This window comes from Ixodes scapularis, unplaced genomic scaffold (assembly GCF_016920785.2).
Source record: "Ixodes scapularis isolate PalLabHiFi unplaced genomic scaffold, ASM1692078v2 PGA_scaffold2__306_contigs__length_199485367, whole genome shotgun sequence".
NCBI lineage: Eukaryota > Metazoa > Arthropoda > Arachnida > Ixodida > Ixodidae > Ixodes > Ixodes scapularis.
Window position 1 is genome coordinate 90,481,532 of NW_024609857.1, and position 27,060 is coordinate 90,508,591.

General features: G+C 46.3%; 1 protein-coding gene and 1 non-coding gene across 2 annotated transcripts in view; one reads left to right on the plus strand and one right to left on the minus strand.

Annotated features, from left to right (window-relative positions):
* Positions 1-26,746, plus strand: part of LOC115322760 (trafficking protein particle complex subunit 10) — a 59,199-nt gene extending 32,453 nt beyond the window's left edge. The window contains exons 10-16 of the mRNA XM_042291477.1: positions 3,202-3,317; positions 8,642-8,859; positions 13,883-14,009; positions 15,711-15,872; positions 21,660-21,840; positions 24,360-24,488; positions 26,474-26,746. Of these exons, the coding sequence (XP_042147411.1) occupies positions 3,202-3,317; positions 8,642-8,859; positions 13,883-14,009; positions 15,711-15,872; positions 21,660-21,840; positions 24,360-24,488; positions 26,474-26,601 (1,061 nt within the window). The 3' untranslated portion in view covers positions 26,602-26,746. The remainder of the gene's footprint in view (positions 1-3,201; positions 3,318-8,641; positions 8,860-13,882; positions 14,010-15,710; positions 15,873-21,659; positions 21,841-24,359; positions 24,489-26,473) is intronic.
* Positions 19,463-19,544, minus strand: Trnaf-aaa. Its single transcript has one exon. It is a non-coding gene; the product is annotated as a tRNA-Ser (tRNA).
* Positions 26,747-27,060: the final 314 nt, after the last annotated feature.

A 27,060-nucleotide genomic window follows, 5' to 3' on the forward strand; every position in this document is an offset into this window, starting at 1 on the left:
TCTTATTACAGTCGAACGTTCCTTTTCGGAGTGGTTTATAGAACGCCAAACGCACCAGTAGAATTTTTGGAGGGCTTGAATGAGTTTTTGTGCAAATATGTAAATGATACTACCAAGGTAATCATGACTGGAGATTTTAATTTGCCCCATGTAAATTGGGGTCTTTTGACAGCTGGTGGCATTGATATCCTTAACGGAGAAAAAATAATTGACATAACGTTTAATCACAACCTTACCCAAATAGTCAAGGAATACACTAGAATCACCGACCAGTCTCAGTCAACATTAGACCTTGTCTTTATTACAGAAAACATATCGGATTACGAGATTTCAATTGTAGAAGGAATTTCAGACCATAAAATGATTTTGTTTACGATTCCACTACCACGACAGGGTCATTGCAGGGTTGCTAGGCCCCTAATTGTTAAAGACTTTACTCGCGCAGACGATACAAGTATTATAGATTACTTAGAGACATCCTTAGAAACATTAGACCAACTAAGCATTACAAGTACAGTGGATGATCTGTGGAATTTTTTTAAAACTACTACTTCCTTTTGCATTAATTCCTTTGTTCCCAATAAAACTAAAAAGACATATCGCACAAATCCCTGGATAACGCGTGAAATTATCCACCTAAAACGTCAAATCAAAAGGCACAGAAAAGGATTTAAAGAACATATAAATGCTCTAAAAATTAAATTAAAAACATCACTCAAACAAGCCAAAGAGAGATTCTTTTCAGTGACTCTTCACAACTTTATAAAAACTGCCCCTCAGAAATTCTGGCGTTTCTTAAGAGGAAAGAGGGAAATGATCGAGCAGATTGTTGAAAATGATGTGGTCATTACTGACAGTGCAGAAATGGCAGATCGGTTTAACGTGTTTTTCCAATCAGTCTTTTCAGCCCACGACGTACAAAATCTCGATGAGGCCTTTCATTCTGATATTGAAACGAGTACGCCAGAAATAGAGATAAGCCGGTCCGGAATATTTGCTAAGCTATTGTCACTGGATACAAAAAAATCAACAGGCCCGGATAAAATACCGAATGAATTCTTAAAGCGATATGCAGAGTGGCTATCTTTTTATTTAAAAATTATCTTCGACAAATCATTACAAACGGAGTCACTCCCGCAAGATTGGCTATCCGCACGTGTCGTCCCTGTGTTTAAAGGAGGAAGCCGCTTTACGATAGAAAACTACCGGCCTATTTCATTGACCAGCGTTTGCTGTAAAGTGATGGAGCACGTCATTTCAAAATATATATTTACTTTTTTAGAGGAGTGAAAGACGTTATACTCTCATCAGCATGGCTTTCGAAATGGTTTGTCAACCGTAACGCAGCTTGTTGAAACGTTTCATGATTTTTCTTTATCTGTAAATAATAAGGAACAGATCGATGTAATTTGTATAGACTTTTCAAAAGCATTCGACCGCATACCTCACAAAAAATTATTATTCAAATTAAAAAAGATAGGTTTGTGTGATAAAATCGTTAACTGGATAGAAGCATACCTGTCAAATCGGAGTCAAAAAGTTGAGATAAATGGAAACATATCACCACCTCTATCTGTAACCTCAGGAGTCCCGCAGGGCTCAGTCTTAGGTCCATTATTGTTTTTGATATATATAAATGATATAGCTACGCATATTGCAGAACCAGTAAAACTAAAACTTTTTGCAGATGATTGCCTTCTTTACTCTGTCATAAACAATACTAATGATCAATTAGCTCTTAATAGGAACCTGGAAAATCTAAGGCAATGGTGTGAGGACTGGCAAATGCAAATAAATTTTCGTAAGTCGACATATATCCATATAACGAACAAAAAAAGCGTTTTGAAATTTTGTTATAATATAGGCAATGTTAATTTGAGTGTTGTAAACAGTTTTAAGTACCTTGGTGTGGTGATCTCACACGATTTGCAATGGCGCACCCATATAGATAATGTCTACTCCTCTGCCTATCGAAGTTTGTGCTTTCTTAAACGAAAGTTAAAACATGCAACTAGTAATGCCAAAATCACAGCTTATAAGACAATGATCCGTCCTATTTTAGAGTACGCCAGCATTGTATGGAGTCCAACCAAAAAGTAGACATCAATAGACTAGAAAAAATTCAAAGGCAGGCTGCACGTTTCATTCTTAATAAATACAAACGAACAGACTCTGTGACTGAAATGCTTAGCCAGTGTGGACTTCAATCATTAGAAACTAGACGGAGAATAGCGCGGCTAAAGTTCTTATTTGCGTTGTATAACAATCACTTAAACATTGAACCTGAACTATATTTAAATGAAACACATAAACGATCGCGCAGATTAAATCACAATAAAACAATCCAACCGTATAATAGTAGGATAGACGTTTTTAAATATTCATTCTTTGTGCAAACAATTGAAGACTGGAACCAACTTCCAGATTATGTCATTAATTCTGCAAATATGTCCCAATTCGAGTCTTCTTTAGAAAAGATATTTACCCAGCAATAAATAAGAAGGGCGTTTTTCCTTTTTTTCTATTTCACTTCTTTTTACAAAGTGTGGCGATATGGTTCACGTTGTCTTCAATTAAAAATTGTATAACAGTCTTCTATTACGTACATATGTATAGAGTTCAAATTTTTGATATGACTATATATATTGTTGTTACCTCTCCTGTAATAGCCTTCAAGTGAAGGCTGACAGTATTCTTAAATAAAAATAAATAAAAATAGCACACATTCTCTTTCTGACATCAGCACTATTTATGAACAAAATCAGTATCATCAGCACCACCAGAGCTTCGCCCCAATCAACATCATTCACCACGTGGAGGTGCGGTCATTTTCTTTTTGTCTTATCAGCTTGTGCAAGTTTATACTCTTCCACTGCTCATTACGTCATTGTTAGTGGATTCCCGACCTGCTTCCAGCGGCAGGTACACCGAAGATAAACGAGAGTGTGCCTCAAAGTGTTAGACACGCACCTCTTTGACATCGCCACACTGTAGCATTGAGCTCCTTGTGACGCGCTGCATGACATGCTCGCGTCAACGGGAATATGAGCTTGGTGGGGTCTTGTAGATTTACTGGCGACAACACAAGAGGAATAAAAGGTGCAGAATTTGCGTTTGAGGTTGCATTGTTTCAGTCTGGGCATTGGGCCACGTGTCTTGAATCCCGGGAACTTGCCACGTGACCCATGCCACCTCTTGCAGGGGAGCTCCTGGCAGGGGTGGCCCAGAGGGTGCAACTGGTGGTGACCTCTGGGAGCCACCCAGTAGCACCCGAGGACAGGGTGTCCCTCAAGGCCTCCAGGGGGCTCCAACTCAAGGCAAGGACCCCGTCCCAATTGTCCACTTTTTTAGGCCCCGCAATTTGTCCGTCTATGGTCACCGACAACATACCATATTTACTCGCATAATTTGCGTCCACGCATAATTTGCGCACCCCAAACTTAAAGCCCAAATTTCCAGAAAAAAAAAAAAAAAAAAAAAAGCTTTTTTGTTAGTTAGGGTGTCTAGTGACTGGGAAAACCGGGAATTCTCAGGAAAATTTTAACCACTGGGAAAAATCAGGGAATTGTCAGGGATATTGTCAAAAGGCGAGCCCAGACAGGAAAAATGAGCCAGATACACCATCGAGTGCCCTGAGCAGAGGCTTGAGGCTTGGGGGCAGAAAAATAGGCAATAAATTCTGCTTAGAGCGAAGCGCAGGCTCTGCTTACCCGGTGTAGAGTCTGCTACACGATGCAAAGGGAACAGCCGACAAATTTAGTCCAAGCCTTGGATTAGATTGGTGTGGATACTAGGCTAGATCCAGTTATAGTTACTACATTTAGTAACAAATTGGAAAGCCACAGACCCCAATCCAACCCAAGCCCTAGGCCGAAAGTATCCGAAAGTGTGCATCTGGCGACCATGCTGCCATTTGGTTATTGACGGTGTGGTTGAGTGTTGTGTTCTCATCGTGTCTCCTTTCTGGAAGTGGCCTCTTCGCCAACGATGTAGTGCTCGTTTAATCCAGACTGGGCGAACCTGAATATTTTGGAATATGCAAGTTGGATTAAGCCCGTGCAAAATGATCCTTACAGTGTTCAATGCCTTGTGTAGTAATGGTTTTATATATTTAATCGCCTCTGCAGTAGTCAGGGAATTTCACCTGAAATAGTCAGGGAAAACCTGGAAAAGTCAGGGAAATTCAAGATAATGATTTTGCTAGATACCCTGCTTAATATGGACACCCCACTATGTAGAAATGAATTTTTAGGGACAAATTGAGTCGACATACAGTCGTGCCCGGTTAGGTATATCACACTCGGGTATTTCGAATTATTGTTTATATGAAACAGTCCAAACATGCCCTTGAAAATCACATGTAATAGTATAGGAGCGTTGCCTTTTTGTATCGAACTTTCATGGCAGGGACACTCTATGATATAGCAAACGAAGCCCTGGCTGCCCTTTGCTTTTCGCGAGATTCGACTCCGCCGGTGGCGAACACATTGCTTGCCTCGTATGGCTGGCAGACCCCCAAGCAGCATACATGCTGGAAGACATGCAAGGAAAGAGCAGTTGTAAAAACAATATAAAATAAACCGTAAAAAAAAAAGAAAAATATTGAGGATCGCAAAAGGAAGGGCATGCACTCATGTGGGGAGCGCAGGGAGTGCCTACTGTGGGAACGGTAGCCCGCGCCCTTTCCTCGAACACTGTTGATACTGGATGCTGCATGACTCCCTGGCCCCAAAATAAAATAAGCAAACAAAAAGTCTTCGGCAAGTCCAGTGTGTCGACAACAACGGTTGTGCAATTGCACTTTGAACGCCTTATCTTTGTTTACTTTGTTTTTTTGCCGTTATTGATTTGCCCCCTTTTTTTTTGCCTTTCTTTTTTCGCTGCTTGAATTTAGTGCTTTCTTTTTTTTTTGTTTAGCTTTTTCTTTTGCCGTTATTGCTTTGCCCGTTTTTGGGGGTTTTTTTACCTTTTTTTTTTTTTTGCTGCCCGAGTTTAGTGAGCTTTCTTTTTGTTGCTTGCTTAACTTTTTTTTATGGATCGAGATATTTTTTATGCGTATTGCTTTTCCAATTTTCTGTCATTTTTTATTTTTTTTTAGTTTCCTAGCTGTTTTGTTGTTTATACTGTGAGGTCCCGTCCAGGCATAGAGATCATACATACTAACGTTTTGCTGCCTGGATACACTTACAATAGAAGAGTTCACAAAATATTTATTGCACAGATAAAACAATAAAAAATGGAACACACATTAGACTGAAGGGTGGGATTACAATGAAAGACAGTATACATATTAGTGTGAAGGGTGAGGTTGCCTTGCTCGCAACAGCGAATTGATGCGTGGCTCAGTCACGCTTAGAACCAGCCTCATATCTGCTGCCGGGTTCAGTCGGTTCCTGTGCTTGTTTTTCAGGTAGGCTAGTGCTGAGAATGCCTGCTCGTAAGCATATGTAGTTGCAAAAGGAAGAAGCATGTCCACTGCCCTGCCAAAGAGGTATGGGAACAGTGAGGCAGTCTCCATCCAAAATGCAACCACATCTTGGCTGCTGAACTTCTCTTTGAGTGCAGTGCTTGCTCTGACTTCAAGGAACTCGTTTTCAATCTCAACAGCCTCATTGTTGAATGCTGTTATGTCCATATGGAAAGGGGACACAAGCCACTGAGCACTGGCCACCTCCGGAAAGTAATTGGCTAAATGAGCCCTGAGTGTACTGAGGTGAGCCGTGATTACCGCTCTGTCAGAAGCAGACAGATCAAGTTGAGCCTCACAGGTGCACAGCCTCTTGAAAGGGCTGTGATCTCCCCTGCTCATGTGGCTCATCCAGCCCTGCAGTTTGCTGCAGAAGGCCCTGATCTGGTCAGCAGCACTGACTAGGGTTAATTGTCTGCCCTGAAGGCTTTGGTTCAGTATGCTAAGGTGTTCAAACATGTCAGCCAGGTAGGCTAGCTTGATGAGAAAAGAGCTCTCCACAAAAGGATCAACAAGTGCTGGATCGTCGGCGAGAAAAGTAGCTAACTCATCTTTTAAGTCGAAGACCCTGCTCAGCACGTTCCCACGTGACAACCAGTGCACTTCTGTGTGAAGCAGCAGGTGTTCATGTGCTGCTCCCACCTCTCCTGCACAGTGCCTTGAAAAGCCGAATGGCTTTGGGCTTGGACTTGACCGTATTGATGATTTTGACAACATGGTTCATTACAACCATCAACTCGCTGCTGAGCTCTTTTGAAGCTAAGGCTTCCCTGTGGATCATGCTGTGTGTGAACAGAATGCTGCTGTTGACCTGCCTGATCAACCCTATCAGCCCCTTCACATGCCTAGTCATCGCTTTTGTGCCATCAGTGCAAATAGCAATGCACTTGCTCCAACTGAGCCCTCCACTTACAAAAAACACATTCAGCGCATCAAATATGGCCCTTCCCATTGTGGTTGTCTTCAGTTCAAGACAGCAGAGGAACTCTTGCACAATTGTGCCGTCCTAAAGGTACCTCACGAATACCACCAGCTGCGGGTACCCCGAAACGTCGCAGCTTTCGTCCACGGCGATCGCAAATTTCGGGGAGTTTTCGGCGCACTTGATCACTTGACTCTCCACGTCAGACGCTATTTCGCAGATCCGCCGGCCAACAGTGTTATTTGAGCATGGTATTTGCTGCAACCTCTTTAGGTGCTCTTCTCCGATTGCAGTCTTGATCACATCCTGAACGCAAGGCATGATGAGATCCTCGCAAATTGTGTGAGGTTTCAACCGCTTCACGATTCGGTAGCTGAGCAGATATGTCGCTTTCGTTTTGCTCAGAGATGATGATGTTAAGTCTTGGAACCAAAAACGTGCCTATATCAGAAACAGTTCCCCAGAGCGCTTGATAAATTTTCTCACCTCTTTGTGTGAACCAAGCTTCATCGCTTCCAGCTGTTGTTGCTTCTTTGCGAAATACTTGGTTGTCCTGTCCCTGTATGCTGGATGTTTCGTGGAGAGGTGACGCGAAAGCTTCGCTGGGTTCATAGAGCTATTGGCCAAAACTTCGGCACAAATAACACACTGAAGATTTCCTCGTTTTTGCGTAAATTCATACTGGAGGTAACTGTCGCAGTATGCTCTCGGTTTCTCTTTCTTGCTCATTGAGATTTAAATGCATAAATACACGTTTATAGCTCGTAATTGTGTCTAAATAGTGCAAGAAAAATACAATTTCATGATGACGATGGCAAATTGCAGCAATTGGTTGCTGCGTGCGAACGCGGGCGGCCCGTGTTGCTGCTGTTGCGACGTCAAGTTTCTGGGTGAAATTGCCCCATCTGAAGCGGGACTGAGTGGCGTGAGGGCCATGAGTGCGCGAGGGGCGTGAGTGGTTTGAGTGCGTGAGGGCCGTGAGGGCAGTGAGTGCATGAGGGGCGTGAGGGCCATGAGTGAGTGAGGGCGGTGAGGGCCGTGAGTGCGTGAGGGGTATGAGTGTGTGAGGGCGGTGAGGGCTGTGAGGGGCGTGAGGGGCGTGAGGGCCATGAGGGCGGTGAGGGGCATGAGGGCTGTGAGTGTGTGAGGGGAATGAGGGGTATGATGTCTGAGGGCGGTGAGTGCATGAGAGCTGTAAGAGCGTGAGGGGAATGAGGGGTATGATGGCATGAGGGTGGTGAGGGGCGTGAGGACCGCGAGGGCAGTGAGGGGCGTGAGGCCCATGAGTGCGTGAGGGCCGTGAGGGTGAGTGAAAGACTGAAGGTGAGTGTGACTGTGAGGATGAGGGTGAGTGAGGGGCTGAAGGTGAGTTTAGCTGTGAGGGTGAGGGTGAGTGAGGGGCTTAGGTGAGTGTGGCTGTGAGGGTGAGGGTGAGTGAGGGCGACCTGAAATGCCGATCTCTGCAAGGTGCCCCCCCCCCCCCCCCCTTCCGTAGCGAGGAGAATGCATGAGCGGCGCCGGCCGCTCAGGCGCAAAACATGACGCCCGAGGAATGCGAGCGAGTGGTGATTATGGCGGGCAGGCCGCCGGCTGCTGCTGTTTTGGTTGTTTTCCTTCACCAAAAGCTTTCTGCTACAAGAAGCAGCGCAGCTCTACGGTTACGCCGACTCGGTGACTCGATAGCTCCATGCCTTCGGTAGGGTCGCAAAATAGGTTGACTCTTAATATTTTACAACATTTCCTAAAAAAAAAAGTAAACTCATAATCGAATAAATACGGTATTCTGACTAGAGCCTTATTTAAGAAGACTGTTCCTTTTACGCCCTATCTATTCTTATCACAAATGGTAAAAAGTAATATGCTCGAGCACCAAAGAGAAACCCTCGATCACTGTCATAAATGAACTCATTTAAAGATTACTAACGAAAAACAGCGCGAAATATTGACAAAGGACAGGTAGAAGGAGTAGATACGACTAGTGCTTTAAGATGTAATCACTTTTCCATTCTCAAGTGATGTGCTACCGGATGTTGGCATCTGCTCCAAAAGCGTGAATGGCTGCTCGAAGCCAGCTACCTGCTACAGAACCTGCTAAGACAAGGTCAGATGTCGCTCCCATCGCTGCGCTGGCTCCTACGACATAATTTGCTGCTGTACGGGACCTGTTTAGATGTGGAGGCGGTATGAGACGCCGAACAGATCATTTGGAGACACGTTCCAGGCGCCAAACTGACTGCGAGCGTTGTCCGCAGGTGACCGGTGGGGAGTTTACGGCCGAAGCGAGCGTCCCGGTGGGGCCCCTGGAGCCCTCGCAGAGCGCTAGCGTAGAGCTGCAGCTGCTGGCCCAGGTATCCAGGGACACACTGAGCCACCAGGTGTCTTTGTCCCTGCTGGAGGCGAATGCCCAGGTGCAGCTACACTTCCTGCCACCGTTCGAGTGCTCCCACAGGCTTCACACCTGCCACCAAAGGTGAGCCCTGTCCCTTGCCACAAGCTGGCCCTTTAATGAGGAATGTGCTCTATTGGCCGAATTCCATGAAAAGACCGACACGTTTGAGCCACATGTTCCAGCATTACGCATACCCGTAGTTTAAAGCCGTATATAATGGGCGCCATAAGTTAATGCGCTCGAGCGCGCTTCAGCAGTCGGAGTGCACTTCAGCTAAACTAAATGACATTGTCTCATTTCCGATGCGCGGTGATGGGGCGAGCTCCTTTGTCGGACATGGTGCGCGAGAGGTCAAACAGGTCTGTTTCCGGTAAGATGATGGCGTTTCCACTTTCGCGGCCAGTCTCGCTGTAGTCTCACGCGTCTCGGATACTTCGACGGCGATCACTTGGCAGCTCATGCAGTCGTAAAAAATGCTGGTGTAGACAAGTATGCATACATCCTTCAAATGCCCGTCAAAATTCTTCATGTGCCTTGCTACAATTTCAGGATCAGGCGAGCCGATGAATTTGGCCATTCAGGCGTCATTCTTTAAATCTTTTGGGAATTCAGACGACGTTCGGCGTACTTTTAGTCGCTGCACCAACAGCGTGCAGAACAAATGCAAGCTCTTGCTGTTGCCGCCTTCACCGTCTCCGCGCACTTATTTGATCAAAGTCCTCGTCGAACAAACACTCAACGAGTTTCGAGTTTTGACATGGTGAAAGCCATGTTTAATTGCGTGCCAGAAAGCCGTAACTGGAAACATAAAGAGTAGGCGTCAGATGCCACCTCGGTTCGAAAAAAAGTGAGGTCGTTAAAGGGGCCCTGCAAGGACTTTTTTACTGGTTTTTAATTTGCACCAAACCTGAGCGCACTGAACAAAGTAACTTAATGAAACTTTTCTTTTCTCAAATTTCGCTTTAGTTTAAAAGTTATAGGCAAATTAAAATTACAAAAACAAGCAAAAAATAACCTCCTTCATGACGTCCTTGGTTGCCTGAGTGGCCGTGAACTAGAGGAGGGGTAGTGAGCCCAGCGAGCGCTCACGGCTGCCGCACTTCGTGTCGACGGCGCGAGAGGGCACCACTAAAGCATAATCTGAATAGGCTGTATGCAGCGGGCAGCCAGAGCGGCTCTCAATGCATCGTTGGTTGTTGCTTGCCGGAGGCCTGTTCATTAGATCAGAAATTTGCTATGAATTGATTTTAAAATGTGATAAAAGACTCGATGGACTAGACAAAAATGTTCCTAGAATTTCCACAGCAGTTCCTAAAGAGTAGTTAATAAAGAAAGTTTTACGCGCTACAAAATGGTGCAAAATTTTATTGCTTTAACAACAATCTGTGCGGCGATTTCGGTAACAGTTTATACTTGCGAGTTCCCGTGCCTGCATTACAGGAAGGGCATTGCAGGAAACTTCTAAGAAAGATCCATACAACGCACTCTATACTCTACACTAGTGATTCTCAACCAGCGATGTTTCAGAAATCCTTTCATCAGCGGATGCGATGGGGGACCACATCCACTGGGGTATCGAACAATTACAATAAAAAAAGTGTAAATGGGATATACTCACTGCATGCAAACCAACTTTGGAGCTTTGAAACAGAGAATAATCAAGCCTACTCACTTGGTGGGCATAGTTTGGTCTATTCAGCATTGTGGAACAGCCAGCATCAATGAAAAATTTGTAACTTTATCACTCGGCTCGATCGACAGTCGAGGCCTTCGTGGAACCTGGAAATGTCTTCAGGGACCTCCAAAGTGTCCATACCCTTTTTGGGAACCGCTGCACTATTCCAATAAAACAATTTTTGCTGCAGTTTGGACAACACATTACTGAAGGTTGTTGAAAGGAAGCCAAAGAGGTTCTCGAAAAAGCGAGTTAAATGTGAATTCTTGCGTATCTTTGTCCTGTGAATTTGAATATCACGAGCATTTGACCCGGATGTATTGACAGACGCGAGAAAAACCTAAAAACCGACCGCCAGGCGTGACGTCATACCCAGAGGTTTTAGCTGTCTCATGCGTGCCGCTTGTGAAGGAACGCATGCAGCGCTTTTGACTGCTCGGGTAAGGCTTGCGGAAAGCTCAGAAATGTGGAGATCTCTGTATATTATGTCATGATACCATCCTTGCACTGAACACAACGAGAAGGAGGGGCTTCGGCGCTATGTCGAAAGGGCCATTGTGGCTACTTGGCGCATTAATCTGAAATATAATTTTGATACTCGTAATTCTGGAGGCCAAATAAAGACAAAATTTTTTTCTCAAATACAGAACTGCTCCTGTTTCCTTTTAAATGTGTTTCTAGTCAAAACAAAAATGCAGTGCAGTTCTACAGTCGTTGACCGATTTTTCCGACACCGATAATTCGAACTTGTTTGATATGCGAGGAGGAGGCGAGGACAGGATGCCTTCATTATGCGCGCTTTGCTTAGGCGAGGGCTTCTCCGCCTCTCTTTCTTATCTCCATGCGCGCGACCCAAAATCCAGACTGCACTGTGCAAAAAAAAAAAAGCTCCCCTCCATGTTTTTTTTTTTTTCTTGCTTCCGTTAGATCTTTTTTTATTGTTTTAACGCCTTTGCAAGGCGTTTTATTCGCCCACGCTGCCCATGCATTTGCGACCTCACTGCACCGGGATAAAAAAGTGTGTTCATTTCGCGCGCGTGGGGGGACGGAGTCAAAATTTTTACGTCCGAGTTGTGGGTGCGTTTAATACGCGAGCGAATAAAAAAGTCGAAATTTTGAGAGCCGACTTGGGTGCGTTCGTTACGCGAGTGCGTTCATTGTGCGCGTAAATATGGTAGTTTACTTGACTAAACATAATATTTACAATATTCGGTGACCGAGCCGGGGCAGCTGGAGCTGGAGAGGTTGGAGCGGCCAATGAACTAGTGTTGCTGCTTCTAGCTGCTTCCAAACGGTCGTCCTCCACTGCGCCACATCGTCTGCTACGTGATGCCATTCAAGCAGTTGTTTTTAGAATTTACCCTCTTACGTGGCACTTAGTGCAAATAATTCTAAAATTTTATTTTTTTATGTCAAAAACTATTGTCATTTCATACATCCTCAAAATATTGAGTAAAAATATATTTTTTCACGTTCCCCATGCATTTGTGATCAGAGCTGGAACCTCCGGGTGTTCGCTGCCAGTCGCTGAGAGATATGGCGTTCTAGATTGCGCTACTCTGCTCTGAAGGAGTTATATAGTGCTCTAGGAAACACAACCGAGAAGCGGCCATTTTGGCTTTTATGTTGGCTGCACATGGATTGGCTTGGCTTGGCAGCGCTACTTAAATCAGTAATGCTAAGTCCTACCACTAGGTGACGCTGTATGTTTTTTTTCTCTAGCTGCACAATATTATCATCATCATTGTTGTTACCATTTTGCTTTGTTCATTTGCCATTGCAGTCGTGGACTTTCGCCTCTCATCTCGACCTTATCTTTGTGAATCATGTTTTCGGACTACGGTAGCTTGGGCATCATTGCCCCATCTGTTCTTCTACGCCGCAATGTTTCGCTAAGAAGCGCAGAAAGTACTCGACGATAACACTAGAAAAGAAGGCAGTGATTTTTAAGCTAATAGAAAGTTGCCGAATGCAAACGGAGGCATAATCTGAAGCAAGGTGCGCAGACGTAACCTGAAGCTAAGCACTATTTATTAGGGATGGGCGAATATTCGGTTATTACGAATAGCCAATCGAAATTCTGTTCTATTCGGCATTCGCTTCGAATCGAATTTAAGTATTCAACAATATTGAATTATTCGACAATATAGAAATTATTGACCTTTCTAAATACAGTCAAACCCGCCTATATCGAAGCCGTTTACATCAAATGATTCCTTATATCGAACAGTTTTTGTGCACAGTAATGTTACAGTGATCTTATATAGCAAAAACTATGGTTACATCGAACAAAAATTGCAGAGCGCCGTTTTGCTCTGCAAGCTGGCTTTCCCCCAACGCGAGCGGCCGCATTGGGGGAAAGCCAGCTTGCAGAGCATGCTGACTTTTTTCCGGGCGGTTGCGTTGGTTGCTTGGAAAAAAAGAAAACATATCGTTTGTGAAGGGAGCGGAGAGAGGGTGTTCCGTACTCCCTCTACCCGCTCCGTCCGCAATAGAGAATATTATTTCTTCTTTTAAGCAATTAACACAACCGCCCGGGAAAAAAAAAACAAGAAAAAAAAAAAACAGCTTGTTCTGTTCCACCTCTTTTAGGGGAAAGCCAACTTGCAGAGCAAAACGGCGCCCTGCAGGAGAAGGCGCTCCTGCTTGGACGTGCTCCGTGCTCTCAGCATAGTTCGGCGCCAATGCGCGAATATACAAGGTAGCGGCCTCATCGTTTTGGAGTCCATAGATAGCGTAGAAAAATATCGTTATCGCGGATGCAATGAAGAAAAAGCAGCAGAAGATGCAAGACTACTTCATTGTGTAATATTTCAGCAGAAAGTGTATTTTTGAGAGTCGAATTCATTAAAACTTTTATATTGAATTGCCCGCTCTATCGAACTGGTAGACGTTTTTTTGCGAGTTCGATATAAACGGGTTTGACTTACTCTGACTTGGATTTCCGGCCAGGTGGCGCGAGCTTCCGACCATTTCGTGCTCCCGAACTCAATACACTTAAAATTAACAATTACAGTACTTCTAATACCAAATAAGTGCAAATATAAAACTATAGTTTAAACATATCTTGTGGTATTTGTTGCTTGTACTATTCAAACTATTTGATTTGAAATTATTCGGCCAAAGTCACTATTCGCTTCGAATTCGATTCGGACCCAAAATCCTCTATTTGCCCATGCCTACTATTTATGACTTTTTTTGTTTTTTTAATTTGATGATTTTTTGGACTGCTTTATTATTCTACCGTCTTTTCGGTCCCTGCGAAGTCCGAAAAATCGGTTGGCGACCGTATTGATTTTATCTGAGATCTTTGTGGAGTTAGGCAAAGATTGTGCAATGGACGGTGCTTTCCTGTCTCTTAGCCGGCATTGCTTTCAGCAAGGGTGAAGTATGGGCGGTTGGTGATGCTTGTTTTGTGACTCCCTTCAGGAAGTATGTGCAGGTGTCCCTGCAGGGGCTCACGAGCCAGTGCTTCACAGTGGGCAACGCCAGCCTGGTGGCCACTGACAACCAGCAGGTCTTCCTCAAGCCGCTGCACTCCAGCTCCCAGCTGCTGGTGAGGGTCCCACCTACAGCACGCAGGGAGAAGGTGCCCCGGTTCTAGGGAAAGGGTGTCGCATCTTGCCGTCCAGAGATCCTGCTCTATGTTGCCTCCTGGCTTCACATCACTTGTGTGGAGGATTAATTTTTGCCCGTGGATGAATTTTAGCCTGTCCCGCCGAATTCGTGGTAAAGGTGTTTGAATGAGGGTAAAGAAATATGGGTGTTGAATGGCAGTGCCAACTTGTAAAATTTCGCCTTTTGTTTATATGACTGGGCACCTTTCCCATTGGTGCAAAAAAAGCCATGAATTATGTCCTCAGTAAAATAGAAATACTGAAAAGTGCCGCATATATTAAGGAAAATAAATAGCAAAAACCACATGCGGATTTTGGAAAAATTAACATAAAAAAGCACAGAACTCGAGTTGTAAGTTTAGATTACAAGCAGTTTTTTGGCCTTCTGGACAGTCATAGCAATAGTAAAACTTACACGCAAACAATAGATTCTACAATTTTTTTGATTGCCAAGCACATCTTAGGGCAGATTATTGATACCTAATTATCTGTAAATTTTAGGGATTTTCAATTCTGACCCACCAGAGCTTGTATATGAAAACCCCAAGAGCTGTGTAATATGCAATCTGCTGCACTGTTTTCGCTTTCTTTTTTCCAGCCATTGGGATGCTGCCAAAGCTTCGTAAAATTGTTTGTTGGTACCGTGAGGGTTACCTCCAGATGGCTCGGACAACCGAGCAGGTTCAGCCACTTGCACGAGTGGAGAGGGTGCTCGACGATCCATTTTGTAAACCTGGTCAGTGTACGCCTTGTATGTAGCGCACGCAAGGGAGCCGGGAACCTTGAGAGCCGTTTCAGAGACAGCATTGGAGATTGATGACGGTGGCCCTTACGCTTTCACAACCATCTTTGCTTGGGTGGAAAAATAAAAGTTTGGGGGGGGCTGCACTAACACTTTACTCCCAGGCATTTTGCAGTCAGATGGTATGTGTGGCAGCATTTCGGAGAGAATGATGCACTGCCCCCAAGGAAGAGGTGCAGGGATCTCTCGCTGTCATTTCTAATTAAAAAGGAGAATTACGGGGTGATGAGAAGTTAAAAAGAAAGGTTATAAACAGTCCTGATACGGTACATTGTCCAGTAAAAAAGCAAAACAAGAAAAAAAGCTTTTTTCCCCTTGCATTTTTGAGTGAAATCGGCTTGGATCACTCGCGGTTCCTACGATTCTCCACAGCGCCCACGGTGGTGCTAGCATTTGCAGGATTGGAATAGGGAGGTGGGACAATGGGTTACACTTGTAATGTGTGTAGACAACAAAAGCAAGGCTGGAACAGTGGTAGCGCAAGGTTCTTAGTAGTGGGAGATTGTCTTTTTAGGTTTTTTTATTCTCTTGGCTAGGGCACGAGGCTTCTTTTAGCTTGCCCAGTACAAAAGGAAAACCATCATCTCGATCATCATCAGCATAATTATTATCATCATCATCACAATCATCATCAACATCATTATTGAATCTCCTTGTGCACAGTGGGTAAGCCCTGGGCAGACGGTGCAGTTGCCCCAGGGAATCACAAATGGGGGCGGCCAACTTTTTTTATAGTCTCGGCCAGGGCGCCAAGTTTCTCGGAGAAGTCCTTTACGAAGGGCAAAGCAGCATCTTTCTCATCCCCGTCCTAATTGTTGTTCGTCCCCTCGTGCTGCAGCGAGTGAGCCCCGAGCAGACGGCGCAGTTCCTCTGGGAGATGATGAACGGGGACGGGAAGCCCGTGCGCTTCTCCTTTTCGCTGCTCTACAGCCTGGCCGGGCAGGGAGGCCAGCGCATCGAGAGCACCTTCACCCATGACTTCCGCATGGACAGCTACCAGGTACGTGCATGGACATTCTCCCTCACCACGCTTCCTTCACCAGCCCCATGGGGCAACCAACCAACGACACTGCAGTGACCGACAAAATGAGAATGGCAGGGAGGAGCTTCAGTTTTGCCCCCAGCACGGGCTTCCTACCTTCAATAACGCTTCCGCGTCGGAGGGCACGGAGCGCATGCTGTAGGACGGGCGTTCGTAATGCATGCCATGTCGTTCTCTTTTAGTCAGTGACTGCAGATTATTTCGGTTGTGGAACTTCCCATAGTCCCTGTCCAACAAAAAGCGTCCAAAAGCGTGTCCCACTTTTTGTAGCGGCGGCACTGCCAGCGCATTAGGTGCACGTCATCATGCCCTAACAGATGCAACAGACTGATTGCTTTCGTTTGAGGAAGCTGACCAAACACTGTAAATTTTGTGCCCTTACATTCTTAAACCATGAGAATAGGGCCTCTTCCACGTGCGGGTCGAGGCAAGGCCTGAGACTCTTTCGGTCAGTCTTGTTGGTGTTATTTGCATAGCGGTCTTCGATCTTCCTTGCACTCAGGGTGGTAGATACTGTGCTTGGTACAAGCTCGATGTCCGGAGTGATGTCTTCTGTCTTCCGACCGCTGTCCACTGCCTTTAAAACCCTCATTTTTGTCTCCAGAGAGATAGTAGGGAGTTTTAGTAGACCGTGTTTCCCCCTCCGCTAGCCCTCCGCTATGAAGTAACCGCCTTTGTGCCCGGTCGCCGATGGCCTTGGCTGTAGAGTGCAGGGTAGCGGAGGGGCTTAGCGGAGGGGCAAACATGGTCTCCTAAAACTCGCTAGTTTTTCGCTTCGTTGCCATCTGCAGCTCCGCTATGAGTGGCGCGGTTGGCTTTAGTTTGCACTGGTTCTTTATGCCTCGCAGAGAAGCCAACAGCGGCGCCACCGCCATTATTTGCTGGAATCATAGGTGGCACTACCTTTCGAAACGCACATTTTTGTACATCGGGCGATCTAAACTTTCAGAATTTTTCATTTAAAAATTACTTTTTGTATATTTTCTACTTTTTAATAACCTTCGTAGTATTTTGTGACGCAAGAAAAGCAGGAATTGTTTCACCATAACCGATAGCGCATCAGATTTCACGGTTTCGGTTTCGTTATATAACTAGAACTCCCATCCAAATAAAGCATGACCAACCAAACTTCATGATTAGTTTGCTATGTCCAATAATTCGCTATATCAGTGTTCTTTATAAAGAGGTTCAACTGTACTCCATGCCCGTTGGAAGCGCTCCCCAAGGACGTCGTGTCTTCCTGCTTCTCTAACGCCCGTGTGCACCGCGGGATGGCGCCACCTGCTCTGGGAGGCTATAGAAAGCCAATTGAAGAGAGAGTCCATCTCAAGCCACGGGGAGTGTTTCCAATTCAATGTTCAACGTTTGCCACGGAGATCGGTCGCAAGTGCCCATGCGCCGCTATTTTTGCGGCGAAGAGGAAAGCAACCAGAAAGGCGGAGACGTTTGCAGAAGGTCATTGCTTTCGGCACCTCCTCGCAGGTCGTATTGCAAACGCGGCCCATACATCACGTGACCCCGATCGAGCAGTTGGAAACTTTCTGTGATACGGGCTCTCGGAAGGCTAACGCCGGGGCTTTGCGCGCGACACATGGTGTGCTCCTTCCTGCCCTAGAGGCCTGTATTACAGTTCCAACTGAGCAATCGGGGTCACACAGGTTTAAGGGGCTGCAGTTGCAATACGAGCTGCGAGGAGATGCCAAAAGCGTCGGTCGTCTGCAAACATCTCTGCCTTCCCTCCTGCTTTCCTCCTCACCACGCAAAAACATGGCGCGTGCGCACTTGCGACCGATCGCCGCGGGAGGTGTCTGCCATTAAATTGCGAATGCTTCCCATGGTTTGAGATGAGCCTTCAATGGCGGTGGCACCCCCATCTGAAGCAACGGCAACAGCATACAACTTCTTGGACGGCGGCCCCCATTGTATTTTCCTCCGTCCAACAGGCATAGAGTATCAGGAGGCATTGCTTTTGATCATCAATATTTTCACTTCTTCCTTCTCTTGTAAGTGCATGAACCCATTGAAGAGTAATTTTCGTTTTCATAGCATACTGCAAAATTTGATTTCAAATCAGCTACTATTTGCTCGAAAATGAGACAAAACATTAATTTGGCCTCCAGGTGTTGTTTGCTGCTCTCGCTATTGATTCCCGACTATCTGATGCGTTCATTTGGGAGTTTTCCACTCTGTTAGAATGGTAATGGAGGCATGAATAGCACTTGTAATAAGTAGCCAAGGGGGGGGGGGGGGGGGGGGGTTAAAACGCCAGTTGCGAATTAGCACTAGTCTTATCTTTGTGCTCTTGTCCACTCGTAACATCTTTCTTTTTTCATGTTTGCCCCCAGGTGCCTGACTGAAAAAAAGTGTTTTTTTACAGCGGAGCTGTTGAAGGGCAACTCCTTTCAATTCCAAAAAATTTAGGCTTACATGTGATTCCATTTCACAAAGCACTGCTAAACAGCTCTACGACTTCGGATTTGCGAAATGTGGAATATTATTTGTGTAATCTTAATTTAAACATCAGCTGATACGGAAACCGAAACTTCGGTTGCGCCAGGCAACATTGGTCTCGTGTCGTCAGAGTCATGGCCACATCGCTTCGAACTACGTGGTCTTGTGACGTTCGTAAGGGCAAGGTACAGGACACGCGACGCGAGCGGGCCGCTTCGCATGGCGTGGGCGGTGAGGGCCCGGGGGAGAGGTAGAAGGGGAGAAGACGAAAGAGGAGAGGGGGAGCGGAGAAACAGACTGATAAGCGTGCAGGGCACCGCAATCTAGCGCATCCATGTTACGGTGATCACATGAACGCCGTTGAGCCAACACCGGGAGGAGAAACTCATGACATCATCGTTCAATTTCGCTCTGAGAAGTAAAAACAAACAAAACATGAGAATGACGTAGTCATGCCTCTGACGTAGTGGTTCAACGTTGACCGCTTCAACTCCGTCGCATTGACTGTGCTGACGATTGCGCCTCACGTCGCATGCTAGAGTTGGCAAATTTCGGCGACATGGCTCATTTGAAAGTTAGCTGGCCAGTTTATTAAATATATAGATGGAATTAGATTGTAATATTTGATATGGCGTCTACCTATATGATACTGAAGAGGGCTGCATAGTTTTCTAAATATCAAAAATGAAGCGAGTTGCCCTTTAAGGGCTAGTTTCCCCAGTTTCATGTCCGGTACCAAACAAGTGTCGACACAAAACTACACAAAACTCGGGACAGCTATTGCTATCTATGAGCAATGGCGGCAACCAGACAACTAGTCTGGTTGCTGCCGTCGTTCATAGATGGCGGCAACCTTTCCAGGGCTATCATAGAAGAATGGATAGTTGGGCGAGTTCGTAGGAATTCATCGTAGGAAACGGTCCATATGCAAAATCTCACACGAACGTCGATCATGCGCCATCCTATCGTCGTCGTGCTGTTGCTTTCTTGCCATCGCCTTTGCCTCTTGCACAGCCATATTAGGGGTGAAGCTCCTTAGGGTCTAGCCTTGTCCGTCCGGCCGGCGTCCATGCTTACATAAAAAGAAAAAATTTTTGCGCCGTCGACAGTATTCGAACCTGTGCGGGGAGACCCCAATGGATTTCGAGTCCATCGCCTTAACCACTCGGCCACGACTGCGGGACAAGTAGGGGGCTCTGAGATGTGGTAGTAACTCAGAAGCTGGGGTTTCTGTCATGGATGAAACGTTGCATGTAGCCGCTCAACGTCTACACAGGAGAGGGCGCTGCGGTCAAATGCGTGTATAATCGCGTTAAACTTTGCATGCATTGGCTCAACGTTTATAGACGAGAGGGCGCTGCGGTCAAATGCTCAAATGCGTATATAACCACGTTCCATACCACACATTCTCTTTCTGACATGGACCGTTGACTTAAGCGGTGGAGATGCATTCCCACGCCATCTAGCAGATCCAAGCTGATCCGCTAGAAGAACCACTGGCTCTGCATTTCACCAACCATAAAGCAGTCATAATGAAGTTGAAACGCAACCCGGAACTCAGCACTACCTATGAGCAATAAAAAAAAATTAGCATCATCAGCACTACTTATGAACGATAAAATCAGTATTATCAGCACCACCAGAGCTTTGCCCCAATCAACATCATTCACCACTTGGAGATGCGGTCATTTTATTCTCCCCCACTCCAGACACGGCGAGACTATGCAAGATTCGCTGTCCGTCCGAGGAGCGGGAATGGCAAGTGGGCCGCCCCGAGCAGAGTAGACGGAGGGCCACAGCCGCATGAGGATAGCAAAGGGCACAGGACCCCAGCTATCACACAGGAGAGGCAGTGCGTGCAAATATCCCGAAGCGCATTGACTGAACACAAATCTTCTAAAGCAGGGTTTCGAACAGTGCAACCGCTGCCGCCGTCAATCGCATCTCACTTTGTATGATAGTTAGCAATTTTTTCATTGTGTGTTTCGTTTCACCAATTAAAGTTAAGTCTCCTTTTGCCTGTCTTGAAATGGACATTGAAGGAAGTCCCAAGATTTCTCTAAAACTGCCTTGTTCCACTTGGTGGTGGGGGGATAAAAATTCCCCAACTTTAAGCATGCGCTTTCTATCCTGCTTTCTTTGGTTCTTTTGCTGCCAAGCTACTTTCTATGGCAACTTCCAAAAGCCACAGTCTCCTCGTTTCTCTGTTTTGCCTTGCGTTACATAATGCTGCCTCACCTTGAATTTCAAACATCTCTGATATTCTCAAAGATCTTTAGACCGAGCATTTTCTTGCGAGGGGCATTTCTTGGCAACATAAAGCGTGCGAAAACTAGATGCTATCGCAAAAACCAAAACTTGCTCCGGGAATCGGATCGAGAGCCGATCCGATTCAGTCCGATGCAGTCGAACTTGGCATTGCTGGTAGACTCGGTTTTTTCTCTGCTAACTTCCAGGGTGCGGGGTCGTCTCACAGAAATTCGTGAATCATAGAAATAACAGAGAAGATACAGGTGAATGATTGTGCAAATCACATTCCCACAATCACTCGAGCTCCCCGCTCCCTTCGAAGTGGCCTGGGAGGGTTTGCCGGAGACGTCAACACTGTGGTCATCCTAGACCGGGGTCTGTATGCCAGGGGGTTAAAGATGGGAGCAGAGTATGGCAAATTGTATGTGTTGGTATCAGTGGTTCCGAAAGAAAGAAAGAGAGTGACAGAAAAGGAAAAAGGAAGGGGACGACGCATTGGACGTGTCCATTTCGGTGCGACTCGCTGAAGTTGTGCAATTTTTCGTCAACTTGAATTTTCTTTTATTCAACTTTTAATGCCCACGTTTTCTCGCAAAGTAGAGCTAGGGGTCACCAATGTTTGCCTCCTATACGTACTGTTTACCATGTAGCTGACAGGACGGTGAAAGCCTTGGGAGTAGTTCACGCTGTTGCAGCTGACTACGACCAAGTCCGACAAAATCAGTTTTTAAGCCTCCTGCTGCAACGGCTTACGACCACGCCGCGCAGGAGCAACAAGGTCCTAAGCGGCCCATTTTTTTGGACTCTGTCACAGTCTGTTGTAACAGTGTGAACTAGCCTTTATTGTTGCTAGACCAATTAGTCACCCGTTTTAAATCACACAACTCCAATTTTTGCGCAATGGTGCACACAGGAAAGGCGATTACTTGGTGCAAGATTGCCAGTTACCTCGTCCAGTGAGCACGTAGCCTCCACCGCCCCGTCTACACAGGCAACCTTTTCCTCTCGCTTCATCGCGCAATCGGCCTGTATTGCCACGCGCAGACGCTGTACGCGGTGAAGGTGCGGGTGGACCCACACTCGGGCTCCGAGTTCTGCCGCGCCGAGTGCCCCTGCAGCCTGGAGGTGCGCATCTCGCAGCTGGGCCCTGTTGCCCACACGTCCGCCCTCATGTACGAGCTGCTGCCGGACCCCAACGTCTGGGCCGTGTGCGGACGCACCGCCGGTGAGTTCCGTGCCTCGCTCCCATCCCTTTCGCCAGCACCGCAGTGCCTAGAACGCATCTTCTGCAGGTGCGTTTACCATGTTCCACACCGGCCACGCACCAAAAAGCGATCCCGAAGTGGGAACAAATTGCGTCGCGGAAGCTGGCACGTCGCACCGTCGAACGGCACTATCCTGGCAGTTGGTGTAGAGGTTCCGACAAATAGCGCAAGCGAACGGGAAGGGCACCGTCGTCGCGGCATCCGGGATCCCAGCTGCCAACGCTTCACATGCTGGAGAGTGACTTGCAGCAGAACAGGCATCTCCTGCATCCAATGGAGTGACATTTCGATGACGTCGTCGAGCCGAACTCGAGGGAAAACAAATGAGAACGCAATAAACAGACCAGTCGGTGACGTGTTCCGGACACCATACCTGAACTGTTCGGGGAGTTGGGTCGCCATCGAACCAGTATTTTATATTAATACCGCAGGAGTTTCGACCGGTGGACCAGTCAGTGCTGTATCACGGAGCGATGCATTGATATGACCGGGAATAAGCGCACATGCACAAACCATGTTCGTGTGGGGGCGTCGTCTGCTAGGCTCTTCTGGTAGGTTCTTCTGCTCACTGCACATGGCCCTTCTGTTGGTGGAGCTAATTGTTTGGGCTTTATTATTGCTTTCGGGTTGAGCTTGTGTGGTATCAAAACGAAAAGTAATGTGTCACTCATAAAATCCTTCACAATCCCCGTTGGGGCTTCCTGAGCAAGTTGCACAGTTAGGCGTCACCTTTTTCGCTTGTTCCATTGTGCCCAGTCTAAAGGATGCCACGAATTAACTTTGTTTTAAAGGTCTCGTAACTGCACAATTCCGAAAGAACCCTACCGTCACTTATTTATCCTTAGTAATGTATTTGCGATAGAAGCCAGAGGCCATTTGCACTTAGTCTGTCAATCATTTGCGGAGCTTATCTTCAAAATCAAGTTTGACTTACATTGTCTACTTGAGGCCAGCTACCTGCAAGTCGCAATTGAGGGCACTGAAAACAAGACACCGAGGGTTTGACCGTATTTTAGTGACAAAGGGGTCAAACTCTGCGTAAGGTAGTGCAATCCCAACATCTACCCGGGTCCATCTGGTTTTAATGAACAGTTGCGAAAAAAACATGTTTGTATAATTCACCGCTGTAGATAATCGGCACAGCATAAAACATCATCTCTAAAACTGGTGCATCTATGACCATAGTTCGGCAAATACTGTAACGTCTTTGCTTCTCACTTCTAGCTGCCTCCCACTAGTCTGTTGACTAGTCCTCCAATTCACTCTTCAGTGGAGAAAAGTCTTTAATCCTTTGACGGTCGAGTTTTTAGGGGCAAAGCTCCTTAGGGTCTAGCCTTGTCCGTCTGGCGTCCGCGCTCACGTCGATCTTGCTGGTGCTCGTGCTCGTGAGCTCATGTGCTCGTGTAGGGCAAAAAAAGAAAATGATGGAAAAAAAAAAAAAAAAAAAAACAACTAAATGTTTGCGCAGTCGACAGGATTCGAACCTGTGCGGGGAGACCCCAATAAATTTCTAGTCCATCGCTTTAACCACTCTGCCACGACAGCGGGACGAGTAGGGGACTCTGAGATGGGGTAGTAACTCAAGAGCTGAGGATGTCATGGATGAAACGTTGCATGTAGCCACTCAACGTCTATACAGGAGAGGGCGCTGCGGTCAAGTGCGTATATAATTGCGTTACACTTTGCATGCATTGGCTCAACGTTTATAGATGAGAGGGCGCTGCATTCGAATGCTCAAATGCGTATATAACCACGTTTCATATCACACATTCTCTTTCTGACATGGATGAAAACGAACGAAAGGCTCGGCATGCTGTGGGTCAGCGTCTACGCAGACAAGCACCACCAGAGCTTCGTTCCAATCAACATCATTCACCACGTGGAGATGCGGTCATTTTTTTCTTAATTATTTAGCAAGAACACATACAGTGCTTGTGAGCTGTTTAGAAATAACAACTGAAAATATTGACTGCAAAAAGTTGTCACCTTTCTTCCATTCGGTTTCATCGTGGCGAATCCCCTTCTGCAACTTCTCAGTGGCTTCAGATTCCTAACCAGAGAGCTTCTCTTTTGGATGATGAGCTCTCATCCTCTGAATTTATTTCCAAAAAGTTACGGAAGACTGAATTGGATTGGCACTAACGCCAGAGCGGCGGGTATGTGAAGCGAGCATCACGTGCGTGCGTGGAGGGGCTAATTTGAAAACTATAAATAGCCCAGCAAAGCGAAACACTATGCAAATAATACGTTTATATATCACCAAAGACATAACAGATAGCAACACCTCCTACGGTGCATGCAGTTTCACGTTTAGGCATTAAGGTTAAACTTCACCATGTCCATTGCTTTTTTTTTTCATTACACCATTAAAGGTGAAGTATGATTAAATATTTGCACACTCTTTAATTTATATACCTATTGATTCTGCTTTGCTTGGTTTCATTTTTTCTGGTGGTCAGAAAGCATTATGTTCTTGCAGGTGTGGTGCACATGAACGAAACGGAGGAGCACACTGTGACGCTGGAGGTGAAGCCCCTGGTACGGGGTTTCCTGCCCCTGCCCACTGTCCGCCTCTCCAAGTACATTCCTTCGGGCACACCGAGGAACGGTGAGTCAACAGTCTTGTCGGCACAAACACTTTTCCAAGTGGTGTGCTCGGCGTCTTGGGACCTCCCATGCCTCGGGGTCGGTGTTCTCCCCACAGTAGACCAACAGTCCCCGGCTGGCTGTCTACATCTGCTATGTCCAACCCACCTCTATATTTTGCCTCCGCTAGACAAAACAAAGTGAACTTTGAAAATTCATGATGCCCCAGATTGTTGTGTTTGGCAGACTTATGTGGCACTACGCAACAGAACTGCATAATCCCCGCAAACAAAATCACTGCTGTGCGGCACAGTCAGTGCCGAGAAACCAAAAGTTGCAACAGTTGCCCCCCTCCTCCTCCCCCCGACACCCTGGAAATTGTCAAATGTACAAATCTCAAGAATTTCTGGGGGAGAACCCTGCTCAGTGTTCATAAATATTGTGGCAGAGGCAGTGGTAACGTAGATTCTACTTTGCGTTGCTCATGAGAAGTGCACGAGTGCTTCGCCAATACTTTTTTTTCCTGGGTGCCATTTTCTGCAATGTGCCTTTTCCACATAAAGACAGTACTGAGTGACAAATGTCCAAATTTACTTTTGGGGACACCTGTCATCAGTGTGTTCGAAACAGCATCTCCGAAAGAAATCCCTTTCAAAGTTGGTGATCGAGCAGGAGAGGAAAGTGAAGTTTGCATCTCTTGCGGTTGAACCTGATATTTTGCATCTTCCCGTTTCCTCCAAACCATGTGCTTGTTCTCTTCCCTCCTGCACACTCTCCCACCGCACGTAAAAGTTGTGGCAAATTTCCAGGCAATTCTGTAGCATACAGGAAACGTTTTAGCATATGCATACTGTGTGTACACTTGGTAATTGTTCCTAGAATGAAGTGATACTACTGCTAATCGGTCCAAAAAACCTGGCGATCTCCCAGCGCCTTTTGTATCTGCGAGCTCCTCTTCCTCAGTGCACGCAGGTGGTCGAGTTCCTCCTCGCCTATCCCTCTGGTCACACGACCTCCCCGTTGACGAATCTGCATCGAGCACCTCACTTCTTTCCCACCCGTCAACCAATCAGTGTCTAGCCTCGCGGCCACATTCTTGTCTGGGTTTCATGAAATGCCATACACGTGGCCAAAGAATGTTTCATGTTAACACATTCTGTGCCGTGTGCATGGCAAAGCCGGCAGCGCACCCGGCTCTCACGTGGAAGTGATGGGTTAAAATTTTGCCAGTTTTCTTTTCTTTCTCGTTTCCCCCACTAGAATAGAAAGTTGAAGTCCATTCTCAACAACCATTGTGCATTCTTTTTCCAGACATTCCTGAACATAGTAAGGCTGCGTACAGTTGGTCCTATGCTATGGTACCTGGAAAGCATCTCGGACTAGTGCGTTAACCGCGTCACAAAAAGTGATCCCTCGATTTCCGCCCGATGACTTCACCAAAGTGTTACGCTGTTGCCAGCCACGATTGTGGCGGTGTTGCAACAGTGGTGATGGATGTGGAAGACGACCATTCTACTGCAAGTCGCTCTCCTGTCCGCGAAAGCCGTCAGCCAATTGAGATGCCGCGATGGCTGCAACACTCGCGTTCTCTTCGTGTTTTTTCCAGAACTTCTACACCCGACCGCCAGGATTGCGACATCTGACAGCGTGGCACTTTTGTTTTTGCAACGTCATTTGTTGCCACTTTGGGACCACTTTCGGTGCATAGGCAGAATAGCACACTAGACGCACCAGTCCAGTTTCTGGCAACATACTTACGCAAGCACTTGATCCTGCCGTCTCGCCGGCATCCGCGACGTCCATTATCATACTTTTGTTTTGGCACTAATTTGCCACATCAAACCTTTAGTTCTCCCAGTCATTCCTGCTGCGTCGCATCATTCACGACATGCCCTCCGGTGGGCCACGACTCCAATGTCGAAATGGTGACCAGTTATGGTGTTCTAGAAATGGAGAGCTGTTGGTCTTCGAGGCACTAAGGCTGCAGGTGTGGCTTTCCCCTTGCAGCTGCGGAGAGTGGTGCCCAAAGCACGGCCAAGCTGGAGCCCTTCCTGCCCGGCCAGATCTACAACTGGAGCCGCGCCATGCAGGTGCACGTGCTGGCACCCTCCACCCTTAGTTCGGAGGCCGCCTAGCACCCCTTTTGAGACCCCCGTCCGTGCCGGAGACATGCCAACGACAACCGAGCTAGTCTTGGCCTAACCCTGCCTGGCACTTGGAAGCGGACAGGTGCGGGCAGGAGACGTTCCTAAATTTAAAAAATAAATCCTTTTTTTTTTTTTTTGTGTTTTTTTTTCTGAGCCCCATTTGCATGCCTCGTTTCCACTAATTAATTACCTTCTGAAATATTCACTTTAGCTGGCATTGCCCGTCGTAAAATCTGCCAGATACAGTCTATGCTCATTACAACAGACCTGGTTACAACAGATATTTGGATATAACATACCGATTTGTGAAGTTTGGTTGGTTTTCCTCTATGTACCATTGACTTAACTTTATATCTGCATACAACATACTCCTTTTACAATAGACCAAAATCTTCGTCAAATCAAGGTCTGTTATAACAAGCTTAGACTGTATTGCTAGAATTGAAA